Source organism: Chionomys nivalis, chromosome 23, assembly GCF_950005125.1.
Source record: "Chionomys nivalis chromosome 23, mChiNiv1.1, whole genome shotgun sequence".
In the NCBI taxonomy this organism is placed as follows: domain Eukaryota; kingdom Metazoa; phylum Chordata; class Mammalia; order Rodentia; family Cricetidae; genus Chionomys; species Chionomys nivalis.
In genome coordinates, this window is record NC_080108.1 from 39,535,047 (window position 1) to 39,562,040 (window position 26,994).

General features: G+C 40.0%; 1 protein-coding gene across 1 annotated transcript in view; it reads right to left on the reverse strand.

The window, feature by feature from the left end:
- Positions 1-13,738, reverse strand: part of LOC130865126 (uncharacterized) — a 41,194-nt gene extending 27,456 nt beyond the window's left edge. Inside the window, exons 1-3 of the mRNA XM_057756005.1 lie at positions 13,647-13,738; positions 13,497-13,588; positions 13,065-13,391 (exon numbers count right to left, since the gene is read on the reverse strand). Of these exons, the coding sequence (XP_057611988.1) occupies positions 13,065-13,391; positions 13,497-13,588; positions 13,647-13,738 (511 nt within the window). The remainder of the gene's footprint in view (positions 1-13,064; positions 13,392-13,496; positions 13,589-13,646) is intronic.
- Positions 13,739-26,994: the final 13,256 nt, after the last annotated feature.

Genomic DNA, 26,994 nt, shown 5'->3' on the forward strand with positions numbered 1-26,994 from the left:
TGAAGAATGTTAGTCCCTTTAATTTGTTGTGATGGTGTTGGATTTTTCTCCCCTTCTTTTGATTTGCTGATCTAAGATTATTTATTCTTTGTGTTTTCTTGGGTGTGGATACCACTAGAGGTTGATGTTCTTCTATCACCTTCTGTAGACCTGAATTTGTAGATAGACACTGCTTAAATTTGGTTCTACTGTGGAATGATTTTCTCTATCTATTGTGATTGGAAGTTTTCTTGGGTACAGTCATCTTGGCTGGCAAGACTGGGCTGTGGTCTCTCAGTTTGTAGACTATCCATCCAGGCCCTCATGGCTTTTAGAATCTTCACTGAGAGGCGATTGTTATTCTCATAGGTCTGCCTTTCAATATTATTTGATTGTTTTCCCTTGTGGACTTTAATACACTTTCTTTGTTCAGTAGATTTAGTGTTTTTATTATTATTGTGTTGTGGGGAAATTCTTGTCTAGTCCAGTCCATCTGGTATTCTTCATATGACTTATAGCTTGATAGGCACCTCCTTATTTAGGTTATGGCAATTTTCTCTATGGTTTTGTGGAAAGCATTTTCTGTGAGCTTGCCCCCAGTTTTTATCCTTCCTCTATCCCCATTATTCTCAGATTTGGTCTTTTCAGAGTGCGCCAGATTTCCCTGATGTTTTGTGCCTGGGTGATTTTTTAGATCTCACATTTTCTCTGCCTGGGATATCCACTTGTCCAATTTGTCTTCAATGCCCACGACTCTCTTCCATTATTTGTATTCTATTGGTGAGGCTTACAATTGAGGATTTGATTGAACTTCCTGAATTTTTCCTTTCCAGGTTTACCTCAGTTTAGTCAATCTATTTCTACTTTCATGGTTTTAACATTTCTCTTCATTCCATTCCACTGTTGGTGTTCTTTGATCCTCTTTAAGGTCCTTGAACTTATTTACACTAGCTATTTTGAAGGCTTTGTCTTGTGCTTCAGTTACATTGCATTTCTCAGGGGCTTTGTTGGGTCTGTGTCCCATTCTTGGGTTTCTGTTGAACTCTTTGGACCTTAGGAGAGGGTGATGGCCACGGGTTGTGTAGTAGGAAGTGCATCTGAGTTCCTGCCAGGTGTGATCACTGGGGTTGCTGTGTAGAATGTCTTTCTAGCTACTGGGGACTGACAAAAGTGAATGATAGGCTGGGGGATGTGAGAGGGTCCACAGGAGGGAGGGAAGCTCAGTCTACCATGAAGATCTACAGAGACCCAGGAAGTGGACATAGCGAGAGAAGATGGGCTTCTGTAGATGTCAACTACAGGACTGGGGATGAGACTGGGAAATTGGAACTAGAGGAAGAGAAGGAGAATTAAAATCACCTGATTGGCAGGTTAGTGTGGTCAATGGGTTTCCAGGTAGAGAAGGACTCTGGGTATTGTTGGCTGTGACCAGGGGATGGGGTGAGGAAGGAGGTCTAAGTGTGGTAAGAAGATCTACACAGCTCCTAGGGAAGGCAGACAGGGAAGACAGGCCTGCCATGGTCTGCTACAGGGATGGGGATGATACATGAGATCCAGTACTTCTCTCTTGACACTTCTCTCTAAGGTCTTCTGGGTCTATGTTCTCTTGACGTTTTCACTGCAGTGAAAGACATTAAAGTTATATTTACTGCGTGGTCAGGAGTGATGTACTGGGCAGGAGGCACAGACATGGAGATCTCTGTGGGTTCAAGGTCAAGGCCAGTCTGGTCTATATAGAGAGGTCCAGGTCAGCCAGAGCTCCACGGGAAAACCTGCCTTCAAGAAAAAATTTGCTTTAAAAAAAAAGGGAGGGGACTATTTTGATTAGAAGATGATACAGAGATGCTCTTTTCCAGACACGACTGATGTGATTCTAAATGTCTTCTCTACAAGCCTGCTCATATATTTCCTTGAACCTTGGGAAATTTCTACTAGTGTTTCACAGAACATGTTTTCTATACCCCAAATATCACTACAGTATCTTCAAATTCATTACTGTCTTCAGAATAGATTTTGTGGGTGGATGAGGACATAATCTTATATGGAATTGGGCTGGTCTGAATTCATGTTGCTTCCTCAGTTTACCCAGTGTTGGGATTAGAGACAAGTGCCACCAAGCCTGACTTAGATAATTTATTGCTTTCCACATTAGGTTACAATGAATGATTATTCACTTTTGTAAAATGTAATTAGAATATTATGGTTGAAGCTACAGATCCCACTCTGACCCCAAACCCTCCTATCCCCCGCAACTTCAGTAGAACTCTGAAACACAGCCTACTATACAGAGAGGACCAAGAGGTGAGTGACCACCTGCCCCGCAGGACACTCTCTAGGCCTTCCATACGATAGCAAAACCCTGGACCCTTATTCCACCTACCCTGGCTTCTCTAGCCAGCCAGAAGGAAGTTTCTTTCAGATAGGCTGCCCCAACACCCCCATCCCAGCCATCAGACCCTGAAAGCTACAAGTCCCACTCTGCCCCCAAACCCTCCTATCAAACCCCCACAACCTCGGAGAAATGCTGAAACACAAGCTGCAACTACACAGAGAGGACCACGAGAGAGGACCAAGAAAGAGAACCAAGAAAGAACTCTGACGCACAAGCTGTGACTGCACACAGTGGACCAAGATAATGAATCAAGAGAGCAGGCAAGAGAGACCTCAGTGGCTCCCTGAGACACAGACAGTGGCAGTACACAGAAGACCAAGAACACTTCCCAAAGACACAGACAGCCACTGGAATGATTGGAACAAGATGCAAAGACACTGGCAACATTAACTGAAGGAAGAGATGGGTAGACACCAATGCAAGAATTCATCCAACAACCTAAAAAGCAATATGGTAACACCAGAACCCAATCGTTATACCATAGAAAGACTTGATTATCCTAACCCAGAAGAAGCAGAAGAAAATGATTTTAAATGTAATTTTATGAGGATGTTGGAGACCTTTAAAGGGATATGAAAAATTCCCTTAAAGAAATGGAGGAAAAGAAAAACAAAAAATTAGAAGAAATCAATAAATATCTTAAGGAAACCCAAGATAACCAAGGAAAACCAAGCAAACAGTTCAAGACTTGAAGACTGAAATAGAGGCAATAAAGAAATACAGACAGAGGGAATTCTGAATATGGAAAATCTGGGTAAATGAATGGGAACTACAGAGGCAAGCATAACCAATAGAATAAAAGAGATGAAAGAAAGAATCTCAGGTGTTGAAGATACTGTAGAGGAAATACCATTGGCCAAAGAAAACTTTAAATCCAACAAATTCTTCTGGTTCCTGCCCTGTAATTCACTAGGGGATGGGCATTTAAACCAAAACAAACCCTTTCCTCTTCAAGTTGCTTTTGGTCATGTTATTTTACTACAGCAATGGAAATCCTAAGTATGACACAACATTACTTCTTTCTCTGAGATCAGACCAAAAAGGAAACGTGTCTTAGCAAGAGTTCTACAATTATTAACAGGGCAGATGTACTGGGCCAGTGGGATTTCTCTGGTTGAAAATCTCAGAGTTCAAACTGCCTTTGACCTAAAACTTCATTCCACTAAGATGCTGAAAGGAGAACGCTACCAGGAGAGCCTTTGCCAGGGATGCTGCCTTTTTTAGGTCTGTGTCTGAGCTGATGCTCTAAGAGCACAGCAGGAGGCTGGGAATATCACATACCACCATCAAACCACAATGCCACAACATGACCAGCTTTAAGTTCCCAATGCCTCTGATGACACCAAAGCACTAGTTGTGTTCCCAAGAGTCAGTCACAGGACACTCACTTGGGCTTCGTCAACATTTTAAGTGCTATTCAGTATGCAAAATTCTGAAGTTCTTAGCTTCAGCCAAATGTTTTCTTAAAATATTTCTCTGTGATTCTGAAACAAAACAGTATGCTTATTCCTGTGTGTCATACACGCTCCCTGGCGGGCTCGAATCTGTGGATGAAAAGATGGCAGGTAGAGGCACAGCAGACACTGACTACAAACCACAGCAATGACCAGCACAGCAAGACACAGCCAAGGGTGCAGTAATGGCATATCTATCTTTAGGGAACCAACTGCCACTTAATTGGACCCAAGGCCCATTCAAAAGTAGGGGATTCATGCCTGGTACTATAACCTAACCAACCACCCATGGCTGATGAGGCCATGAACCCTAGAGGAGAACCCATTACTGACACTTTCCTAAACCAGTATAGTTCCCAACTCCAGTCTAAACAGTTATCCTTATATCCACAGAGAAGTGTAACTCACGCTGATATCAAAGTAACATCTTTTGGCAGCAGATGGAGACTATCCCAGAAATTCACACCTGGTCAAAATGCAGAGGACAACTAAGGTTGGGGTGCCCATCCATAATCGATACATCTGCAACACAAGCTTTAGATCTAAGGCCCAGGAAACAGCACGAAAAATGTTCTGGGCAGAAAAACTATCAAAACCAGATGACCAGAATGCCTGCTGAGAAGAAAACAGTGCTTTCTATTCATGACACAGAAGAATACCCATGAAATCTTAACAATATGGCCACCTAAACAAGACTTGCACAATGATATAACTAGCTGATATTTCTAGGTAGATGGAGATAAATCTCACAAAGATCTTCCACTTTCATATAGAAGTCATTTAATTGATCTTTACTAAGAAAATGAGCAATTTTTTTCTTTCCCAAAGTTTAACAATTTCAAAACAAACTCGATGCTTCACAATATTATGAAAATATCTGAAAGTTTTCTATTTCTTTTCATTTCATTTTTACTGAAAACAACTTTATTGTAAAGATCTTGCTAAAGAAAGGAATAAAGAAAGAAAAAGTGAGCAAAAGAAAGAAATATAGGAAGATAGATACATACATACATAACGATGGAACTAGCTAGATCAATGTAACTACTCAAGCAAGTGCTTACCCAGATCCAAATTCCATATACTTTAATGAAATTCTATACAGCTACAATAGCCATCCTGAAGTTGTGAAGCTTTGTTTTACATTTTATATGTGTATTATCAATTAGATTTTTATACACTTCTCTACTAAAAGTATGTGTGTGTGTGTGTGAGTGTGTGTGTGTCTATGTGTGTTTATATGGGGGTGAGGATTCAAGACAGAATTAAAACTAGAAAAAATTTAGGTTTATATCCTGCCATGACTCATGTGTTCTCTAACAGCATTCTCTATCCTTTTCTATCTCCTATTATCTTTACTTATTCGCCTTTGTAACTGTAAAGACGGTATCCATCCTTACATCACATGCTGCAGTGCAGGTACAGCAGTGTGATAGGATGACTGTGATTTTCTCTATCAGTGGTGAGAACTCTTATTTCTTGACCTCCGAACAGCTACATGAGAAATAATTGCAAGGGAGTGGGTTAAACAACCATGACTTTCAAAACCACAAATAATCTAACCTTAGTACAAGGGCTAGCAAGCTCCCAATGGGCACCAGAGAAACCTACCTACCGTAATGCAAGTCACTGACGTAGCAGGAACAAATGCTCCCTGCTTGTATGTATGGGGTGTGATAGAAAACTCCATATATCTGCCATTGAAAGAAAATCAGAAATTATGGAAGAGTCATGAACAAACAGTAACTTTCTATACTAGCAGTTGCCAGAGACGGTATTCAAGACATAAGACAGTGAAGGTACACTGAAGAACTCTTGAGATACAAATTTCAAACTTTACTAATATGCTGCAGGAGCTCTGTACTCCTCTAAATCCAAGCTTTTTGTTAAAAGGAACATTCAGAGTTTCTGTCTCATACTGGGAGCCATCTGGTATGGACAGAAGGAAGACTTTAGGAAAAATTTTACTTCCTCCATGCCTTTTTTGTCTATATCAAAGCATACATACATTGAATGTATGTTTATATGAATGATGTTTAAGTTTTTCATGATGAACGTAGATTTTCCTACAGATCCTTTCCCTGCAGTAATCTTTGAAGTTTCCAGGAAGAAGATGGGGCCCCACAACAACAACTCCACCTAGCTGAGACGACACCATGATGCAGACAGCGTTAGTATAAGACCGCTTGTTGGGGACCAGCTGCTGGAATGGTACACCTTCTCATGTTCTGGCCAGAACTCCAAATGAGAACTTGGAAAAACAAAACAAAAAAAATCCTATTGATTGCTCAGAAATTGTTTGCAACTATACTAGACAGTAATTTTGGAACTTAACCACCACTTAATTTTTGCAGGATCCCATTAAGAGAACATTGCCCCTATGACAGCGGGAAGCAATTCTAGAAGATGATGCCCCCTATTCCAAAAAAGTTTGTCCATAGGGTTGGGAACGCTGTTTAGGGGTTGTTGATTATTCCTTGTTCTAGATAGAGGGTTGGGGTGAAAACTATGTTGGTAAAAAACAAAAAAGAGAGAGAGAGAGTAACAGTGGGTAATAGAGTGAATACTTGCTACCTATTATAAATAGATGATTTACATTGGTATAGATTTTGTATATTGATACAAGTTCAAATTATACCTGTTACTTTTGTTTACATTTGTACACCGATGCAAGTTATTCTGTCAGATTGTATATATGCTGTTTCTACCTCGGCTTAGGACATTTTGTATATTGACACAACTTTTAGGATATATTTTCATATTGCATTATATATTACTCCTACTTCTGATCAAAATACTTATAAATTGTTTACATTTTGAGGTCACTGTCCTGATTTGTTGCACATTTATTTACAGATTATTTAATATTTTGACATGAAGTTTTACTCTTTAAGTTATACAGGTATTATTATAGGTCAATAGTTGTTCATATGTTGTACATATAGTCAGATCAATTAGGTTCTTTAGATATATAGAGATTGTATTCTGTCTAGATAAGGAATCTTCAACCATTCAAGGATCTGTAGAACATGGTATTTAAATAACTAGGGGTTTTGTTGACATGAGACATGACTGCTTCTGACAGCGCCAATCTAGTCCCGGGAGAATGTTGAACACCTAAAGACACTCCACTTTGAGCTTGTTTTCTTCTTGGCAAAACTGGCCTTTGGGCAAGGACTGACAATGCCTCAACCACTGACAAGTTACATGATATCCAGAAATAGATAAGCAGGATGGTCAAATCTTGCCAAGACAGGATAAGACGGTTTTGAAAAATTTCCTGCCTCTGAAAATGATCTGTCAATTATGCTAGTTTATAGCCAAAGTTGGTTGCTTCCACGTTGCAAAATGAGACGTTGGGTGACTGCTCAGGTAGCTAATTGTCTCCGTCATATATTGCTTGCTTTGGAAGCTACTTGATTGTACTTCCTGCCTGCTCAAGTAATGTTATTTCCCTTCTCAGGCCTTCGACAGGATTAAAGATTAGATAGTCGCACGCCTTTAATGGTGGTGGCGTACGCCTTTAATCCCAGCACTCGGGAGGCAGAGGCAGGCGGATCTCTGGGAGTTCGAGGCCAGCCTGGTCTACAAGAGCTAGTTCCAGGACAGGCACCAAAGCTACAGAGAAACCCTGTCTCAAAAAACCAAAAAAAAAAAAAAGATTAGATAGTCATAGTTACCATCCTCTTATGATCTAGCCAAGCCATTTCCAATACAAGACTTAGACTCCTTAGGATAGAATATTTATTAAAACATTTAGCATATGTTTCTTGCTTAATATTGTTTATGCTGCTTGTAATTCTAATCTTATAGTTGATATCTGTTCCTAGTATATATTGTTTTGTATTGGGTTTGGAACTCTCTTACTTAAAACAAGACGGGGAGGTGATGCACTAGCTCCTTCTCCTTCTCCAGCCAATAGCCTTTAAGTTACTAGTGTACTTGGGCGTGGTCTCTTTTGTTTTAAAAAGCAGCGGTAGCCCTGTTCTCCCTCTCTTGCTTCTGGCTCCTGCTTCCAGCTGCTAGACTCTACTCCTGGTTGCACCAAGGGCTGTTTTCTAGGACAGTGATCTGTAAGTTTTTGCCCTTAAATAAATAACCCTTTTATTAATTATAATTCCAAACTGGTGTGGGACGGTTTTGTGACTTACGCCTTCACTATTACTTTAACGATATACTGCTGCCTGTCAGTAGCTGCAGGTGCCTGTTCCAGGATCCTGTTAGATACTAGAGTCTGAGTCAAGTCTCTCCTAGAAAATGGCCAAGTGTTTGTACACAGCTCCTCTCTAGATTCCTTACAGTACTGAAGATATTATCATGTGTTGAGAGCAGATACAAAGCAAGTTTACATGTATTCCGTACAGACACAAGTATTTAAAAGTATTTGTGGCCAGCAATTACAGAAATTCACATATGGAACACAAGGAAACCAAAGACCAACTGTAGCAGAGAATTTGGGATATTCAGACATAGTTGTGTAAAGACTCACAGTAGATATATACACACTTTTCCGGAAATTTATTGCTTTTATGTGATTCAATACCAAAAGAACCCCAGAATAGCAGGTTGCACTGCCAGTCAGCCCAGATGCATCTCACAGTTACTTGGAACCCTTTAAATGAACCTATTCATACTAATGAACAGGCCTACATTTCTGCTCTAAATGATACCAATGCTGAAGACTTCTGGTGAGATAAATCCTGGAAGCATCTGTTGAATCTGGGAGGCAGAATACTATTCAACTGTCAAATTAGTGTTTACAGGTTTAAACGAGTATGGCCATAAACAATGGACTGGAGAGGACCCTACAGCCTCCACTAGAACCTTACTAACAGCTTTATGCTCTAAACTGCCCTAAGACTACTGAACAGGTTTGAGGTCTTCCAAAGATTTTTCTAAATAATTGCCTAACAAATGAAAGCTAGATGTCTTTCAAATGAAAGGGCATACCACACCACCTTATTCTTCATTGGCAAAATTCTTCTGTAAGCTCATGCTGTGCTGGCTCTTCCTTATGTCACCCTGACACAAACTAGAGTCATTCGAGAGGACAGAACTTCAACTGAGAAAATGCCTCCTTCAAGCTTGTTGGCATCTCTTAGTGAGTGACTCATGTGGGAGGGCCCAGTGCATTGTGGGTGGGGCCACCTCTGGATTGGTGGGCCTGGGTTCTCTCAGGAAGGAGGCTATGCAAGCCATGAAGAACAAGCCAGTAAGCAGCACCCCTCCTCGGCCTCTGAATCAGCTCCTGCATCCAGGTTCCCACATGGTTGAGTTCCTGCCTTAGTTTTCCTCAATGGACTGTGACTGGGAATACGGAAGGCCAAACACACCCTTTCCTTCCTAAGATGCTGTGGGTCTTGGTTTTCATCACAGCAATAGCAACCCCAACTAAGATAGAGCCCTAGTGCCAAACAGCTGATTGCAATGACTTGATTTCCATTTCTTTAGTACAGTCCACACTAATGTTCAACTCCATTCTCTGAAAAGTCAATCTTCTTTTTCTTTTCCTCTGTTTGGGGATTGTTTCTTATATCTCATTTAAAACACAAAACATCCACCAAATATTGGTGCACACAAAAAAGAAAAAAATAAAAATATTTCTGCAAACAGAATTCAAGAACATATAAAAAGATTATTCACAATTTTAAAAAATGTTTTGTTCAATGCACCACATAAATTGGTTCATGGACAGAAATCACAAGATTATCTTAATAGATGCAGAAAAGGATTTCAACAAAGTAATCTTCATATTAAATTTCTGGAGAAAATAGAATAAAAAAAGAACATATCAACATGAGAAAAGCCATATATAACAAACCTATACCCAAACTTATACTAGTGGGGGTAACCTGAAAGCATGTCCAATAAAGTAAGAAACAAGACAAAGATGTCCCATCTGTACTTTCTTCAATATTATGCCTTTAGTTTTATGTAGGACAACATAATGAAAGAGAAATAAAAAGGATACAAGTGGAAGAAAGAAAGAAGTCAGGCTAACCTTATCTTCAGATAGTATCTACACATAAGAGAACCTAAAGACCACCAGAAAACTATCAGAGCCAATAAAAACCACTTTCAGCAAAGAGACAAGGTAAAAAAATCAGTATACAAAAATTAGTAGCTCTCCTAGATACCAATAATGAACATGTTGAGGAAGAAATCAGAAAAATAATCCCATTCACAATTACCTCATAAACAAACAAGCAAAAGCCTCGTAATAAAGCTATCCAAGGAAGTAAAACACTTCTACAGTGAAAACTTTAAAATCCTGAAGAGATTAATCAAAGATACTATATGATGGAAAACCATCCCATGCGCACCAAGTGAACAATAAATTCTGTGAAAATTGGAAGACTATAAAAACAATCTACAAACTGGATGCAATTCCCATCAAAATTCCAACACCATTCTCCTGTACAAATAGGAAAAAAGGCTAAAAATTCACAAAGAAACACCAAAGACCAGTTAGTAAAGCAAAAGAAAAATGCTGCAGGTTCTCACCATACCTGATTCCAACATGTACCACACAGGCATGGTAATACAGACATCACTGGCACAAGCCTTTAATCTCAGCACTCAAGAGGAAGTAGAAGGGTAGATTTCTGTGAGCTTGAGGTCAGCCTTAGGGACTTAATGAGGTCCAGGCCAGCCGGAGCTACAAAGTAAGACCCTGTCTCAAAAAGAAAACAAAAGGCATCATAAACTAGGACAAAGGCAGAGACAGAAATCAATGATGGCACAGGAGACCTGATATAAACCCAGAGGCCACAAGATGTTTTTACAAAAATCAGAAAAATACACATCGGAGCAAACAGTCTTCTCAACAGACATTGCTGGCAAAACTAGCTATCTACAGTGGAAGAATACAACTAGACCTGTGTCTCTCACAACATAAAAAAACCAACTCTAAACAGATCAAAGACCTTAATGCAACACCTGAAACCCAAAATCTAGTAAGTACGAAGTAGAAGAAATATTTAACATGCCAGCACAGGCAAATACTTCTAAACTCAGTCTCTCAAGAAATAGCAGCGACAACGAGAAATGGGTTTGCATGAACAGAAAGAAAATGTATACAGACTCAAGGAGACAAATGCACGAAGAGACAGCTCACAGAATCAGAGAAACCCTTGCCGCTATGCATCTGACAAAGGGTTAAAATCTAGAATACTCAAAAATCTCAAAAACCTGATCACCAGTTATCAAAAAAACTAAACCACCTAATCAAAAACCAGTCTAACGAATTAGATCGACAGTTCTCAAAAGATGAAGTACAAACAGGCAACAAATGTAGGAACCCAAGAATGTTAGAGCACATCTTTAATCTCAACATTTGGAGCAGAAGCAGGTGGATCTCTGTGAGAGCAAGGCCAGCCTAGTAGACACATCAAGTTCCACATAGTGAGATCTTGTCTCAAGAGAAAGAAAATTTCAAAATATATGAAAGAACATTTAACTTCACTAGGCATTATAAACATGAATTAAAAACAACAATGAGATTTTTATCTCACTTCATTCAGAATGGCCTTTATTAAGAAAACAAATAATGACAAATGCCGGTGAGAATGCAGAGAAAAGGGACACCCTTATACACTGCTGGTGACCACGTAAACAAGTCCAGAATGTGTTAATATGGATGTCCTTGAAAAATCTAGAAATGAATCTCCGTTATGGCTCTGCTATAGCACTACTGGGTATTTGCCCCAAAATTAAAACAAATCATAGAAAAACTTGCACTTCAATGTTTACTGCACCACTGCCCAGCACTGAGGAATTGAAAATGAGGATGTGATTTACAGACAATGGAATTCATTTCTGTCATGAAGATGAAATTACGTCATCCTATGTAAAATGAGGACAACTGGAGATAGTTATAGCAAGCAAATTACGTCATCTCAGAAGGACAAATCCCCATGTTTTCTCTCACTCATGGGCCCCATACTTAACAGGTACATGAAATGCTCTATGTGGAATGAAATGGAATGCACATAGAAGCAAAACTGGGAACAAAGGAGAGTGACGGGAAAGGGGAGGCGTGAGAATGGTGAGAGGAGGGAGGGATGGGGGGATAAACTCAAAGTCCACCGCATACCCGTCGGACGTAAACCTTTATAATAATAAAATGAACTATTAAAGTATCCCGTGTGCTTTTGCTTGTCAGTCGTGGACAGGACTGGTACCAGTCTTCTACAATGAGCCCATTCATCTCTTCACTCCTTTTAAAAGACAGCTTTATTATGGTGTTCAGGGGATTTCTAACTTTAATATTCTTCTGCACGTTTTAAAATGTATAAACACATGGCTACAGTTCAAAGTCATCTAAAGAGAGGATCAAGCTAATGGATACAGAAAGTAACACTGAGCGGCTGGACAGATGGCTCCGTGATTAAGAAGGAATGTTTCCTGTTCTTCCGGAAAACCTGACAGAGGTTGCCAGCATCACAACCACCTGGAACTCCAGATCAAGGGGACAACACCTCTCTCTGACCTCAACTGACGCCACAAGTAACACATTCACAAACACACAAACGATAAATAAAAATAATTCCTAAATAACACTAGAAAAATCATGTAGTACCAGAATTTACTATAAACTGTGAGTATCCTTATTGAATAAAGCTGCCGTCCTAAAATGAAACGCTGACAAAATCCTTTCCTTAGAATTTAAAAGTAGCTTTTCACGTGACAAGTCACGCTCCATTCCAAAGACAGTCTACTCATTCTCATAATACACTTCAAGTGAGTTTAACTAAATTGTGTGATGATTTGAGGAAAAAACAACAAAACCAAACCAACGAAAACAACAACAACAACATATCGAGGCATAAGGAATATTTCCGACTTCAAATATTGTGAGTTGGGAATCACATAAACTGTATTTTATGCCCAATGCACAAGCTACTTATAAAGTCTGATGATAAAACAATACTGAGGTTATTGCAAAATCAGTAAGATAAAACATGGCTAGCTGTAGTAATGACTCCTTTAACTTCTTCAAATACACAAACCAGGTCATCCAGATGAATCTGAAATTCATAGGATTTTAATTGTAGCCCTTGCAAAACCTAAATCACTTAACCCACAGTCGCCTGATAATAGTTTTTTGTTGCTCTTGTTGTTGTTTTAGGAAAAAAAAAAAAACAGCATTCTGAGGTGAACCTTTTACTTCAGCTCTGGGGAGGGGACCTGCAAGGCTCCAAGTCGCGCTGGGGAGGGGAGGGAGAAGAGGGGCAGCTCACCGTCCAAGTTTTCCAGGTCCCTGATGTGCCACTGGTTGCAGCCCGTGTCCTCGCGGCTGAGGTCCCTGTCGGCCCGGTAGGACTCCATCCTCGAGTGCACATTCCTCCGGAGTTTAGGGCTGGACGACGCAGCACGGGGCTGTGTTTCCCTCGTTGACCGCCCGGCCGGTAGCCCCCGGGCCCAGGCGCCGGCTACAGAGCAACGCAGGTCGCCTGTATCCCGCGGAGGACGGAAGCCGCGCCGGCCCCGGTTCCGCAGAGACAGCTGGACACCGCTATGGATGGAGGCGACAAGCGGGTGGCTAATGCGACAGGCCGGCCCCGGCCCTGGAGGCTACAACTTCAGCCCCGCTTGGCAGCAGAGGAGCCCGAGTCCGCGACTGCGCCCCGCGCAAAGCTCACCCACGCAAAGGTCACCCACGCAAAGCTCACCCACGCGGTGCCATGGCGGGCGGGACAGCGCAGGCCGGCTTCCCCCGCGCTCTCGTTCGGCGCCCGGCTTGGACAAGCGGTTTCGGTTAACTCTGGGGACACACGAGGAACAGGCGAGGGACACGCGAGAAACACTCGAGGGATACGCGCGGAAGAGCCACGTTGAGGCAGGAGTGGGTGCGGCCCAGGAGGGGCGTGGCGAAAGGCGGTGCGCGAGGTGGAGTCCGAGAAGCCCCGCCCATCCGTGCGACCTGCTCCAATCTGGTGCGCTTAAGCCACGCCTCCCTTCTAGGCCCCGCCCCTACCCGCGGAGATAAGAGACATTCTAAACCATGCAGAAATAACAGAATATAAACACATTTCATCCAACTCAAAAAAGAGTATAACTTCTCAGAAATTCCCCAAAATTGAACATATACTCAGTCACAAAGCAAGTCTCAGCAGACACAAGGAAATTGAAATAATCCCCTTCATGATATTAGACCACCACCGATTAAAGGTGGAGTTCAACACCTGAAACAATAGAAAGCCAACAAACTCGTGGAAACTGGACAATTCTCTACTAAATAAAAACAAGATCAAGAAAGAAATAAAGAAATTTAGGGCTTCTAGAATATAATGAAAATGAATATACAACATACCTAACCTTATGAACCTAACCTTATGGCACACAATGAAAGTAGTGCTAATAGAAAATTTAATTGTAGTAAGTGCTTATATAAAAAAATAGAGAAATCTCCTAGCAACTCAACATTATACCTGAAAACTTTAGAATTTCTGCAAGCACACCCAAGAAGAGAGGGAAGTAGGGAATATCCCAATCTGAGAGCAGATTCAAATCACAAAGTATCAATGAAAACAATACAAAGAATCAATGAAGCAAAGAGTAGGTTCTTTGGGAAAACTCAACAAGATAGACAGACAAACTAAATAAACTAAATAAAAAACAGGAAGAATACCCAAATTAATAAAATCAGAAAAAGGGGGGACATAATAACATATACCAAGGAAATCTAAAGAATTTTTATTACACTTTAAAAACCTGTACTCCATAAAATTGGAAAATAAAAAAGAAATGGACTAGGAAGGTGAGCATCCAAACCGGCTAGGCTCCCACAAAGCCAATAGACGCAGTAGGGTCAAAACTCAGTGCCATTGTCCTTGGCTTCTCAGCAGCCCTCATTGTCCATCATATTCAGTGAGTCTGGTTTTATCCCATGCATTTTCAGTCCCAGTCCAGCTGGCCTTGGTGATCTCCTAGTAGATCAGCCCCACCGTCTCAGTGGGTGGGTGCCCGCCTCGCGGTCTTGACTTCTTTGCTCATGTTCTCCCTCCTTCTGTTCCTCATTTGGACCTTGGAAACTCAGTCCATTGCTCCAATGTGGGTCTCTGTCTCTATCTCCATCCATTGCCAGATGAAGGTTCTATGGTGATATGCAAAATATTCGTTAGTATGGCTATAGGATCGGGCCATTTCAGGCTCTCTCTCTTCAGCTGCCCAAGCTAGGCCTGGATGGAGGGAGGAGGACCTCGGACTGCCCACAGGGCAGGGAACCCTGATTGCTTTTTGGACTGGAGAGGGAGGGGGAGGGGAGTGGGGAATAAGGAGTGGGGAAAGGGGGAGGGAAAAGGGAGGCGGGGAGGAGGCGGGAATTTTTAATTAAAAAAATTTAATTAAAAATAAATAAATAAATTCTAACCAAAAAATAAATAAAAATAAACTTTCCATGACAAAAAAAGAAATGGATAATGTTCTTAATAGGTCCAATTGACAAACTTAAATCAAGATCAGGTAAATATTTTAAATAGACATATAACCACTGTGGAAATAGTAGCAATCATTAAAAGTCTCTGAACATTAAAAAAAAAATGCCCAGGGTTATCTGGGTTTATGGCAGTATTCTATCACACTTTTAAAGAAAATACTCCTCAAAATATCACACAAAGTAAAAGGAGAAACATTGCAAAATTTATTTTATAGGGCCAAAGTCACCCTGATAGTCAAAGCATACCATGATTGAACAAAGAGAATGACAGACCAATTCTTCTCATGAACATAGACACAAAAACACTCAAAACACATTCAAAAACTAAATCCAAGAACACATCAAAAACATCATCCACCATGACCAAGGAAGCTTCATCCCAGAGATGCAGAGATGGTAGCTCAAAATATGAAAATCAGTAAATGTAACCCACCATATGTTTAAACCGAAAAAAAAAAATGTCACTTGATCTAATTAGATTCAAAAAAAGGCTTTGACAAAAATCCACACTGCTTTATGAGAAAAGTTCTGGAGAGAGTAGGGATACAAGGAACATACTTGAACATTGTCAAAGCAATCTAAACCAAAGCTACAACCAACGTCAAATGAAATGGAGAGATACTCAAAGTGATTCCACAAAAATCAGGAACAAGACAAGGCTGTCCACTTTTTCCATACGTATTCAGTATTGTACTTAAAGTAATAGCAGGGGAATCGAGATAACTAAAAGAGATCAAGGGGATACAATTTGGAAAGGAAGAAGCCAAAGCGTTATTTCTGCAGATAATAGAATTGAAAGCACAAGCAGCCGAAAAAATTCTACTGGAGAACTACTACAGCCGATGAACACATTCAGAAAAATGGCTGGATACAAGTTAAACTATAAGATAAACTCAATATTTTTCCTATATGCAAATGACAAATGGAATTAGAAGGCAATCAGGGAAACCCCCTTTACACTAGCCACAAGCAATATAAAATAGTTGGGGTAACCCTAGCCAAACTAGTGAAAGACGTTTATGTCAAAAAACACAACTCTAATTGGGTTAATTAGCATTTTAACGTCTTGTTTCTTGAGTTCTTTATATATTTTGGAGATCAGACCTTTGTCTGTTGCAGGGTTGGTGAAGATTTTCTCCCAGTCAGTGGGTTGCCTTTTTGTCTTAGTGACAGTGTCCTTTGCTTTACAGAAGCTTCTCAGTTTCAGGAGGTCCCATTTATTAAATGTTGCCCTTAAGGTCTGTGCTGCTGGGGTTATATGTAGGAAGTGTTCTCCTGTGCCCATGTGTTGTAGAGTACTTCCCACTTTCTCTTCTATCAGGTTCAGTGTGTTCAGACTGATATTGAGGTCTTTAATCCATTTGGACTTGAGTTTTATGCATGGTGATAGATATGCATCTATTTTCATTCTTCTAAAGATTGACGTCCAGTTCTGCCAGCACCATTTGTTGAAGATGCTCTCTTTCTTCCATTATATACTTTTAGCTCCTTTATCAAAAATCAGGTGTTCATAGGATTGAGGGTTAAAATCCGGGACTTCTACTCAATTCCATTGATCAACTTCTCTGTTTTTATGCCAATACCAAGCTGTTTTCAATACTGTAGCTCTGTAATAGAGTTTGAAGTCAGGGATGGTAATGCCTCCAGACGTTCCTTTATTGTATAAGATTGTTTTGGCTATCCTGGGTTTTTTGTTTTTCCATATAAAGTTGATTATTGTTCTCTCAAAGTCTGTGAAGAATTTTGTTGGAATTTTGATGGGGATTGCATTGAATCTATAGATTACTTTTGGTAGAATTGCCATTTTTACTATGTTGATCCTCCCAATCCAAGAGCATGGGAGATCCTTCCATTCTCTGTTATCCTCTTCAATTTCTTTCTTCAAAGACTTAAAGTTCTTGTCAAATAGATCTTTCACTTCCTTGGTCAGAGTTACCCCAAGATACTTTACGCTATTTGTGGCTACCGTGAAAGGTGATGCTTCTCTGATTTCCCCTTCTGCTTCTTTGTTTTTTGTGTGTAAGAGGGCAACTGATTTTTTGGAGTTGATCTTGTATCCTGCCGCATTCCCAAAGGTGTTTATCAGCTGTAGGAGTTCTTTGGTAGAGTTTTGGGGTCGCTTATGTACACTATCATATCATCTGCAAATAAAGAAAATTTGACTTCTTCCTTTCCAATTCGAATCCCCTTGATCTCCTTATGTTGTCTTATTGCTATTGCTGGAACTTCAAGCACTATATTGAAGAGGTATGGAGAGAGTGGACAACCTTGTTTTGTTCCTGATTTTAGTGGAATGGCTTTGAGTTTCTCTCCATTTAATTTGATGTTAGCTGTCGGCTTGCTGTATATTGCTTTTATATATTTAGTTATAAACCTTCTATCCCCAATCTCTCCAAGACCTTTATATAAAGGGATGTTGAATTTTGTCAAAAGCTTTTTCAGCATCTAATGAAATAATCATATGGTTTTTTTCTTTTAGTTTATTTATATGATGGATTACATTGATAGATTTTTATATGTTGAACCATCCCTGCATCTCTGGGATGAAGCCTACTTGATCACAATGGATAATTTTTTGGATGTGTTCTTGGATTCGGTTTGCCAGTATTTTATTGAAAATTTTTGCATCGATGTTCGTGAGTGAGATTGGTCAGTAATTCTCTTTCTAGGTTGAGTCTTTGTGTGGTTTTGGTATCAGGGTAATTGTAGCTTCATAAAAGGAGTTTGGCAATGACTCTTCTGATTCTATGATGTGAAACACATTAAGGAGTATAGGTATCAGCTCTTCTTGGAAGTTCTGGTGGAATTCTGCATTGCAACCACCTGATCCTGGGCATTTTTTGGTAGGGAGGTTTTTGATGACAGCTTCTAATTCTTCACAATTTACAGGTCTATTTAAATTGTTCACCAGGTCTTCATTTAATTTTGGTATATGGTACTTATCTAAAAAAAAAGTCCATTTCTTTTACATTTTCCAGTTTTGTGGCATACAGGCTTTTGTAGTAATATCTAATAATTCTCTGAATTTCCTCTGTGTCTGTGGTTATGTCCCCCTTTTCATTTCTGATCTTATTAATTTGTATGTTCTCTCTCTGCTGTTTGATTAGTTTGGATAGGGGTTTATCAATCTTCTTGATTTTCTCCAAGAACTAGCTTTTTGTTTCATTGATTTTTTTGGATTGTTTTCTGTGTTTCTATTTTTGTTGATTTCAGCCCTCAGTTTGACTATTTTCAGTCTTCTACTCCTCCTGGGTGAGTCTACTTCTTTTTTTTTTCTCTGTAGAGCTTTCAGGTGTGCTGTTAAATCTCTAATGTGTTCTTTCTCCGTTTTCTTTATATGGGCACTTAGTACTATGAATTTTCCTCTTAGCACTGCTTTTATAGTGTCCCATAGATTTAAGTATATTGTGTCTTTATTTTCATTGAATTCAAGGAAGATTTTAATTTATTTATTTCTTCCTTGACTCAGGGATAGTTCAGGAGTTGACTGTTCAGTTTCCATGAGTTTGTAGGCTTTCTGGGGGTAGAATTGTTGTTGAATTCTAAGTTTATTCCATGGTGATCGATAGTACACAGGTGGTCACTACAATTTATTTGTATCTATGGATGTTTGCTTTGTTACTGAGTATGTGATCAGTTTTTGAGAAGGTTTCATGAGATGCTGAGAAGAAGGTATATTCTTTTCTGTTTGAGTGGAATGTTCTATAGGTGTCTGTTAAGTCCATTTGCTTCATTACATTGTTAGTTCTCTTATTTCTCTGTTAAGTTTCTGTCTGGTTGACCTGTTTATTGGTGAGAGCAGAGTGTTGAAATCCCCTACTATTACAGTGTGGGGTTTGATGTATGCTTTAAGTTCTAGTAATGTTTCTTTTACATATGTGGGGGCTTTTATATTAGGGGCATAGGTATACAGGATTGAGACTTCTTCCTGATGAATTGTTCCTGTTATGAGTATAAAGTGTTGAGATGTGTTTCTTGTAAACAGCAGAATGTTGGATCCTGTTTTCATATCCATTCTCTGAACCTGTGCCCTTTTATAGGTGAATTGAGTGCATTGATATTAAGTGATATTAATGACCAGTGGTTGCTAACTTCGGTTATTTTTTCTGGTGGTAGAGTTTGTGTGTTTCCTTTCTTTGAGTTGTGCTGGTGGAGGGTTGTTAGATGCTTGTGTTATTATGGGTGTTGTTGACTTCTTTGGTTTGTGGTTTTCCTTCTAGTATTTTCTGTAAGGCTGGGTTTATGGCTATGTATTGTTTAAATCTGTTTTTGTCCTGGAATATCTTGTTTTCTCCATCGATGGTGAATGCAAGCTTTGCTGGGTATAGTAGTCTGGGCTTGCATCCATGGTCTCTTAGTGTCTGCAGCACATCTATCCAAGACCTTCTGTCTTTCATGGTTTCCACTGAGAAGTCAGGTGTAATTCTGATACGTTTCCCTTTATATGTTACTTGACCTTTTCCCATGCAGCTCTTAATATCCATACTTTATTCTGTATGTTTTGATTATTATATGCGAGGGGATGCTTTCTTTTGATCCAGTCTATTTGGTGTTCTGTATGCTTCTTGTACCTTCATAGGAATATCCTTTTTTAGGTTGGGAAAGTTTTCTTCTATAATTTTCTTGAATATATTTTCTGGGCCTTTTAGCTGTAATTCTTCTCCTTCTTCTACCCCTATTATTCTTAGGTTTGGTCATTTTACGGTGTCCCAGATTTCCTGAATGCTTTGTGTTAAGAATTTTTTATATTTGTTATTTTCTATAATCAATGAGTTTATTTCCTGTATAGTATCTTCAATGTTTGAGATTCTTTCTTCCATCTCTTGTATTATGTTGGTTGTACTTGTCTTTGTAGTTCCTGTTCATTTACCCAGATTTCCCATACCCAGCCTTCCCTCAGTTTGTGTTTTCTTCATTTCCTCCATTTCATTTTTCAAGTCTTAAACTGTTTCCATTACCTGTTTGATTGCTTTATCTTGGTTTTCTTGGGTATCTTTGAGAGATTTGTTCATTTCTTCTACCTTTTTGTTTGTCTTCTCCATTTCTTTTTTTTTTTTTTTTTATTTTTCGAGACAGGGTTTCTCCGTAGCTTTGGAGCCTGTCCTGGAACTAGCTCTTGTAGACCAGGCTGGCCTCGAACTCCCAGAGATCCGCCTGTCTCTGCCTCCCGAGTACTGGGAATAAAGGCGTGTGCCACCACCGCCCGGCTTTCTTCTCCATTTCTTTAAAGCAGTTTTTCACATCCTGTTTAAGGTCCTCTATTATTTTCATAATGTTACATTTAAAGTCAATTTCTTCTACTTCTTCTGGAATAGGGTGTTCAGGTCTTCTTGTTGTGTGATCCCTGGAATTTGGTGTTGTCATGTTGCCTTTCAGGTTGTTGGAGGAATTCTTGCTTTGGTGCCTGCCCATCTCTTTCTTCAAATGCAGCCAGGAGAGTCTTGGCGTCTTTGTCCAATCTATGCTACTGACTCTGGGTGGATCTCCTCAGTGCAGGAGCAAAAACTGTTCCTGGGCCAACGACCTCTCAGACAGTAGGACAGACTTGGGGGAGGCAGGATCATGTGGAACAAAGAAGCCCCTGCAGCAGGAGCTTAAGGGGCCCTGTGCTCCCTTCCTAGACTTTCCACCCCGCCCCGGGATGGCACCCACTCACTGGTCTGGATGGTTGTCCTTAGCACAGGGAGAGGGACTCCTGGAGGTCCAAGGACCCCGCAGGAAAATAAAACTTGTTGTCCAGTTTTTTTTAGTTCCTTTCATGTTTTACTTTTTATCCCTCTATCAGATGTGAAGTTGAAAACAATCTTTCCTCATTATATAGTCTGCTGCTTTGTCCAAATGATGGTGTCCTTTGCCATACAGAAGCTTTTCAGTTTCCTGAGGTTCCATTTATTAATTGTTCTTCTCACTGCCTGTGGTAATGGCGTTCTGTTCAAGTCTTTTCTGTGCCAAAGAGTTCAGGGCTGTTCTCCACCCTCTCTGCTATCAGGGTCAGTGTATCTAGTTGTATGTTGATGTTGATCCATTTAGAGTCAAGTTATGTGCAGGGTGATAAATATGGATATATTTGTGTTTTATAGGCCACCATCCAGGTTTACTAGCACCATTTGTTGAAAATGCTGTATGTTTTCCAGTGTGCATTTCTAATTCCTTTATCAAAGGTCAGGTGTCCATAGGTGTGTGTCCTTATGGATAAGTCTTCAGTTTGATTTTCTTCATCAATGTCTGTTGTGATGCCACTACCAAGTTTTACTTATTACTCTATCTCTGTAGTACAATTTGAGATCAGAGAACACCAGCAGTTCTTGTATTACATAGGATTGCTTCAGATGTTGCCTCTGTGTGTGTGTGTGTATGTGTGTGTATTATATAGGATTGCTTTAGATATTTCCTCTGTGTGTAAGCGTGTGTGTGTGTATGTATGTGTGTATTATATAGGATTGCTTTAGCTATTTCCTCTGTGTGTGTGTGTGTATTATATAGGATTGCTTTAGATATTTCCTCTGTGTGTAAGTGTGTGTGTGTGTACTTCCATATGAAGCTGAACATTGTCCCTTCAAGATCTGTGAAGAATTGTGTTGGAATTTTGCTGACTTCATTGAATCTGCATATTGCTTTTGATATGGTGGTCATTTCCGCTAAACTGACCCTTCCAGCCCAGGAGTATGGAAGATCTTTTTGTCTTCTGATACCATCTTCAGTTTCTTCCTTCAGTGTCTTAAAGTTTCATTCTACAATCTTTAACTTGCTTGGGTAGAGTTACCCCAAGATGATACATGTATAATTTGGGGCTGTTTTGAAAAGTGTTGTTTTTCTGACTTGTTTCTCAATCCATTTGTCATTTGTATTTAGGAAGGCTACTGATTTTGTGTGATAACTTTGTATTCTGCTACTTGCATGAAGTATTTGTCAGATTTAAAGGTTTCTTGGCGTAGAAGTTCCTAGGTTGTTTGTACATATGTAGTCATCTCATCCACAAGTAAACACTTTACAGTCTTCCCTTTCTATGAGTATGCACTTGGTCTCCTTCAGTTCTCTTACTGCTCTAGCTAAGAATATAAGTACTCTATTGCATAGGTATGAAGGGAGTGGACAACCTTGCCTCATTTCTGCTTTTGGTGGAAATGTTTGGATTTTCTCTCCATTTAAGTTAATGCTGGCTATGGGCTTGCTGTAAACTGCCTTTATTGTTGTCAGTTATGTCCCTCAATCCATAATCTCTCCAGGAAAGTTGTCATGAAGTGGGATTAATTTTGTCAAAGGACCCATTCGTAGTCTAATAAGGTTACCGTGTAGGTTTTGTCTTTTAGTTTGTTTATATGGTGGATTACATTTATCGTTTTCTGTATGTTGAACTATGCCTGTATCATATTCACATATCTACATATGTTTATATAATTTCATAACACACAATCCATCCTCCATAGCGGCATTCTCCGACTTTGCCTGAAATCTGTTGAACTTCTGTGAATGAGCAAAGTACAAAGTGGTTATAGTCTTAAGGCAGTGTCTTAGGGATTCTAGTGCTATGGAGACACCATTTCCCTGACAATTCTGAAGAAGGAAACATCTGTTTGGGGGCTTGCAGGTTCAGAAGTTTAGTCCATTATCATCATGTCAGAATATGGTGACACAGAGGCAGACATGATGCGAGAGAGGTAGCAAGGACTGGAGAAGGGGCTATGTCTTGATGGTACAGAAAACAGGAATGGGTGTGAGGCACTGAGTGTGGCTTTAGCCTATATGAGACAATCATTGAAATATAGTGTCATCTAGCGTTCAATACTTCTATGTTCGGTTTAGAGTATTCCAGTTTGTAAGTGTGTTTTTGATTGCTGTTAAACAGCAGCTAATATTTGTACTCCTGCTGATGGTAACGAATGTGCACACTTACCAACAGGTGAGACAAGCCCCCTTCAGGCATGAAGGAGAACTGCAGACACATGACAGTCACATTACTGACTTAGAAGTGTTTGAGGGTATTATCACCTGCAAAATGGTGTGAATTTTCAGCTACTTTGGAGAGTTAACGAGAAAATACTGTATTATAGTCATGAAAGCATTTACTATATCTTACATCCCATAGCATTCTTAGATTTCAGTCACATCATTTTCTATTTTCCTTTGATGTATATTAACCAGTTTTCCAAATTTTAATGTTACTTCTGTGTGAATCATCACCCAATTTAGTGTCCCTATGGGATAAAAGCACATTTCAGTGTCATGACCCATCTTGTGTCATATTGGGTGTGCTGTCCATATGTTCTAGATACTCAGTAGGAAATAAAAACCATGGTGAGATATATGAACAGAAATGATTACCTTGATCAATCTGTACACATTGGGTGGAGCTCTGCTTGTGAATGTGTTTCCTCTGGTCTATTGTCTTGCCTAAGGAGGAGCTCAATGGCTTGATGGATGAGTGGGAAGACGAGATCTTCTGTGCCAAACTCTAGCTTTCCGTACACCCTTCAGACACTTATTTGCAAGTGCTTTTTTCTGAATCTGAGAGGGCAGTTGTGTTCTTAGAAGCCAACACATCCTCCCTGAAACACATCATCAATGACCATTTCACAGATTATCTTGGGACTGGAGGACACCACGGGATGCAGAGGATGTTGCTTCCTTGAAAGACACCCTTGGTGATATTGAGCTTGATGCTGGGCTTGATCGACAATGGTAAGTAGTAAATTTTATAAAATATCATGCGTAATAGATGTTGTTCTATAATAAAGCATTGGCCTATTTCAGCACCCAAGTTAATTACTGAATACATGTGGAGAAAGCTTGGAGAGCATAGAATGGGACCTAGAATAGCATACTAATACAACATGTATTTAGCCGGAACTACAGTTTTAATAATATCCTGGGCTATGTGACTTGAGAGATGGCTCGGAGGTTAGGAACACTAACTGCACTTCCAGAGGTCCTGAGTTCAATTCCTAGCAACCACATGGTGGTTCACAACCATCTATAATGAGATCTTGTGCCCACTTCTGGCATGCAAGCAGAACACTATATATAATAAATGAATAAATCTTTTATAAAAAAAAAAAAAGGTCTCCTGGGCGAGTCCTAAAGCAAACAATAATGTTCTTCCCCAATGAATACAAAGGCTGTGTATGCCAGAATTACTTTCTATTCTAGAATGTGCCATGAGGGAACAACTGGCCAAAAGAGGGTGTAGAGTATTGCAGAGGTCAATACAGGATGCTTGAAGGAAAAGTGCACAGTATCCTGAGAGGAGGTTCGACGAAGTGATTAGTGGCTTGTTTCAAACCTGCGTCTGTGGTTAGGCAGACAATAGGGCGCATAGTGCATGTGTTCCTTCCCAGCTATGTTCAAATGTACAACTGTAAGCATTCCTGGAGTCCTGAATTTCTAGGGAAATCAGCCCTGGTCTTGAATGTCTTCATCCTGGCAGCATATCATGTCTGTGCTAGGGAAGTGTTGATGTTTCTATGCTAGTAAGCTTTTCCGGGGATCCCGATTGACAGCTCTATAAGATGGTCAGTAGAATTTGTCTGACCCTCCACAGCAGGACAATTGAGGAGGAGATTCATTCCTTCTCCAGGAAAACCACATTATTCTTCACTGTTTGTTTTATAGTTTCTCTTTTCCCTTTATGAAAAGTTGGGTTTTTGCATATACAATTATGTGTTCTTAATATGTCTTTTTACAGCACATCAATTTGAGTGTTTAAATTTATTGAATAAACATTGTGAGTTATCAATTCCAAGTTATTGGTGTCCATTTGAGCTCTGTAATTTCCCATAGATATGTGAGTTATCAGTGGAGTCATTCTCTAACGTCACAAAGGTCATTGTGTCTCACTCTTACCTTCCTCTTTCTTTTGGTTTCCGAGACAGGGTTTCTCTGTAGATTTGCAGCCTGTCATGGAACTAGCTCTTGTAGACCAGGCTGGCCTTGAACTCACTGAGATCTGCCTGCCTCTGCCTCCCAAGTGCTGGGATTAAAGGTGTGCACCACCACTGCCCAGCTCCTCCATACCTTCTTTAGTTTAGATAAATCATTGCACTGAGACATGTTTTTATTTCATTATCCACAAGCTGATAAAAAAAATATGATATTATGCTTCTGTTTCTGAAAACACTACTATGCATGAAAATTATAGTGATATAGCAAAGGTTTTTTTATTCTCCTCTCATATATTACATCCCAAACACAGTTTCCCCTCACACCCCTCCACTCACTTTCTCTCCACCTCCTTTCTCCCACAGACCCACACACCTCTGCCTCCCCTCAGAAAAGAGCAGGCCTCCCAGGGACATCCCCCTACACAGTACAACAAGCCACTCTAATATCAGGCATATACTGTCACATCAAGGCTGGATGAGGCAACCCAGTAGGAGGAGAAAAGGAGTCAGAGACAGCCCTTGCTCCCACTGCTTTCTTTTCCCATTGTATATTTCTGGCATCTGTATTTAAAAGCTATCAGGTGTCCATAACTGTGTGGATTCGAGTCTGCATCTCGGATTGGACTCCACTGACCCCCCTGTCTGTTTCCCCCAATACCACGCAGCTTTATCACTACAGCTCTGTAGCACAGCCTGGAATCAGGGAGGTGATGACTCTGGAAGGTCTTTATTACATAGCATTGTTTTAGCTGTCTTGGGCTTTTTGCTTTTCCGTATGAAGCTGAGTATTGTTCTTTCAAGGTTAATAAAGAATTGTGCTGGAATTTTAATGGGGATTGCATTGAAACTAGATTCTTTCTGATAAGATCTCCATTTTACTACATTAGTCCTGCTGATCCATGAGCGTGGGAGAGTTTCCCATCTTCTGGTATCTTCTTCAGTCTCCTTCTTCAAAAACTTGAAGTTTTTATCATACATGTCTTTCACTTCCTTGGTTAGAGTTACCCCAAGATATATTATTTGTGGCTACTGTGAAGAGTGTTGTTTTCCTGATTTAATTCTCAGCTATTTGTCATTTGCATATAGGACAGCTACTGACTTTTTGTATCCAGCTACTTTGCTGAAGGTGTTTATCTGATGGAGGTGGGTCTTGTATCTGTCTGTTGCTTTCATTGGTTAGTTAATAAAGAAACTGCTTGGCCTGATAGGTTAGAACATAGGTGGGTGGAGTAGACAGAATAGAATGCTGGGAAGAAGGGAAGTGTGGTCAGAGATGCCATTTCCTCTCCTCTCTGGGGCAGACGCTATGAAGCTCTGACCCAGGATGGATATAGGCTAGAATCTTCCCGGTAAGCGCACCTTGGGGTGTTACACACATTAATAGAAATGGGTAATCAAGATGTAAGAATTAGCCAGTAAGAAGCTAGAGCTAATGGGCCAGGCAGTGTTTAAATGAATACAATATGTGTGTTGTTATTTCAGGGTATAAGCTAGTCAGGCAGCCGGGAGCTGGGCTGTGGGAAGAGGCCCGCAGCTCCTTCAACATTTATCAGCTGTAGGTGTTCCCAGATAGAAATTTTTAGGTCGATTATGTATCCTATATCATCTACAAATAGTGAGATTTTAGTTCTTCCTTTCTAATTTGTATCCCCTTGATATCCTTCAGTTGTCTTTTTGTTCTAGCCAGAACTTCAAGTACTGTGTTGAGTAGATACAGAGAGATTGGACAAGCTTGTCTTGTTCCTGGTGTTAGTGGAGTCACTTTAAATTTCTCTCCATTCAGTTTGATTTGGGATTTAGACTTGATGTACACTGCTTTTATATGTTTAGGACTGTGTATTTGTTACATTCTCT